Source organism: Scomber scombrus, chromosome 23, assembly GCF_963691925.1.
Source record: "Scomber scombrus chromosome 23, fScoSco1.1, whole genome shotgun sequence".
NCBI lineage: Eukaryota > Metazoa > Chordata > Actinopteri > Scombriformes > Scombridae > Scomber > Scomber scombrus.
Genome location: NC_084992.1, coordinates 2,325,166 through 2,327,823, shown reverse-complemented (window position 1 = coordinate 2,327,823; position 2,658 = coordinate 2,325,166). Strand labels below are relative to the sequence as shown.

General features: G+C 37.5%; 1 protein-coding gene across 1 annotated transcript in view; it reads left to right on the top strand.

The window, feature by feature from the left end:
* Nucleotides 1-1,198: 1,198 nt before the first annotated feature.
* LOC134006299 (butyrophilin-like protein 10) overlaps nucleotides 1,199-2,658 on the top strand; it is a 12,656-nt gene continuing 11,196 nt past the window's right edge. Inside the window, exons 1-2 of the mRNA XM_062445385.1 lie at nucleotides 1,199-1,283; nucleotides 1,397-1,738. Coding sequence (XP_062301369.1) covers nucleotides 1,199-1,283; nucleotides 1,397-1,738 — 427 coding nt within the window. The remainder of the gene's footprint in view (nucleotides 1,284-1,396; nucleotides 1,739-2,658) is intronic.

Below are 2,658 nucleotides of genomic sequence, written 5' to 3'. Positions count from 1 at the left end.
TTAATTACTTTTATGAACTTTTTTGAAAGAATAACTTTGGATTTATGTTTCTTCAAAGTCAACGGCTGCTTCATTTATCTGTGTAATTACGTCACCTTCTTGGTATTTGTTATTCACTTTTAGCAACTCAGAGATACAGCAGGCAAGAATATAGAAATGGTGCTGCAATTTGCTAAAAAATATAGGAATATATATGAATCTGTTACAATGCAACAGCTCATATTGTCTGAACTGTAGAAGAAACTACTTTGCACACCAATACTGAACCATGAAGGGAAAACTGTTTTCTACTGACAATGGTACAACTAATGATGAGGTCAGAAGGACAAATATATGCACTGCCAATCAGTTTCCATTTTCTGTTAAATTTACAGGTATTTAAAAAATATTGTTTTAGGAAATTTTACAGAAATGCTGCTGCAATCTTGTTTATTGATTAATATCTTTACTTTTTGGTATTTAAAAAAAGAAAAAAGCTTTTATTGTTAAAGCGATGGTTCTGCGTAATTTCGACCTAGTGTCATATGCACCATGAGGTTTATCTAATCACCGGCTCAGCCCTTTTTTTTCATTTGGTCGCAAAATAGTGGAGTCGAAATCTCGCGCGATCACTCAAGTCCTGTGTGGTCGCACGAGATCTTGTGCGACCACACGGTATTTCAGCGGTTGCACAAGATTTCGACAATGTTTACAGCTTTAGCATTAGCAGCAGAGTAAAAGTCATCAGGTAAGTGTTATTTTAATAAACTCCTGGTGTACTTACAAACTTTCCAATGCAAGTATTTATGAGTAAAGACCCTATTTGTACTACTGTAGAAGTTTGATAACAACCCAGGCATTATTAGTGGAGTAATTGACGAGATACACTGGTGGGTCCGTTAGCGCCTGTACTAAGCCATTCAGCTGATGGCTCTAACTCCACTATTTTGCGACCAAATGAAAAAAAAGGGCTGAGGCTGTGATTAGACGTCATGGTGCATATGACGCTAGGTCGAAATTACGCCGAACCATCGCTTTAAGTACCCACCCAGAGTATTTTGAATGATCTATTTCTAAACAATTTACACTTTGAGCATTATATACCTGCTATAAACAATATCACAAATAATTGCCAGCAAAATTAATATAGAATTAAAGTTCCTGTAAAATAAAGTGTTACCCATTTAATCCTCTTTTTTTCTGACCTCAGAACTCCAGAATGGTTTGCCTCAAAGATGGACCCATCCTTAAGTCTCAGCTCAGTCACACTGTGATCCTCCTTCTACTGACAAACTCTTTTAGAGGTAACTTTCACCAAACTCAGCTTTTACTACAAAGCTCTACGGCACTGAAATAATTCTGCTAACGTGAGTTAGCTCTGATAGCAGGATTTAAAACCTGATATTTGTATTTCCAGGTCAGTCTCAGGAGGTTGGACCATCTCATCAGATTGTAGCATTTCTGGGTGATAACATTATTTTGCCATGCCATCCTCAACCTGCCGTGGACTCTGTTTCCAAGAGTCTGGAATGGGGAAGACTTGACCTGCAACCCAGATTTGTCCATGTCAGGTCTGAAGATCAAGACCTTTTGTCTAACCAAAACCCATCCTACAAAGGAAGAACGTCAATGCCCATCGAGAAATTGAAGCATGGAGACCTTTCACTCACACTTTCTGATGTGAAAGTCTCTGATAATGGAACATATCGATGCTACATTCCCTCAGAGGGCACAAAATCTACTGTTCAGCTTGTTGTTGGTAAGTGGGCGTAATCATTGTGTTCAGATTATTTATTCATTTTACAGTTAAGGGTTTTTTTGTTAAGCCCCCACAGTTCCAGTTACATTTTTAGCAGCTCCACTAGAGTAGCTTAAATACAGCATTACATGGCCCCATGTGTAGAATATTTGAGGTCTAAGGACGACACTTTGGTAAGGAGATATCTCTTATCTGTCTGGTCCAGCCATATAGTAACCCTCCTCGGGATGAATCCTGAGGTCCATCAGATCTGTTGGGACATTTTTATTTCAAACTGGTTCTCATAAGTTCTTAACTAACAACTACACCAGTACATTGGGAGAAGACATGCTGTGGTGTTTTAAAGCTTGACATATTCTGGATTTAGCTGGGTAATAGCCATGTTATATTTTACAGGTAACAGGCCGCAAATGTATTTATTTACATCTTGGAATGTGTTTTTTTGGTTTCCATGACAAACATTTGCACACCAAACAATCAAGAAGAAGCATGTTTTGGTAGAATTTGCTATCAAAACATGCATCTCACATATAATTATAAACAACCACAAATTGACTTTCACAAACCCAGCCATGCTTTCTGTACAGTATGTGTGTGTATGGCTGTAAAATCCAAATCTACCTTAGTAGATGTAGCCATGTCATATTCTTGTGATGTAATCATTTACTTAATAATAAGTCAATTTCTGGTTGTTTATCAGTGAAAATACATTTATATTAAAATACTCACCCAGCTCACAGGAGAGAAATGTTGTTGTTTTTTTAGGTAAACAGAGAGTGTGAGATGTATTGCTGCAAAGCCGTTTTCAACCAGGAGAGAGCATCCACCACCAGTTTTAATTTTACCTGCAGTGCTCACTGTGATTATAAACTGTGTATGACTGTCTTTAAAGTTAAAGTGTGAATTCTCCTCTCTCTCAT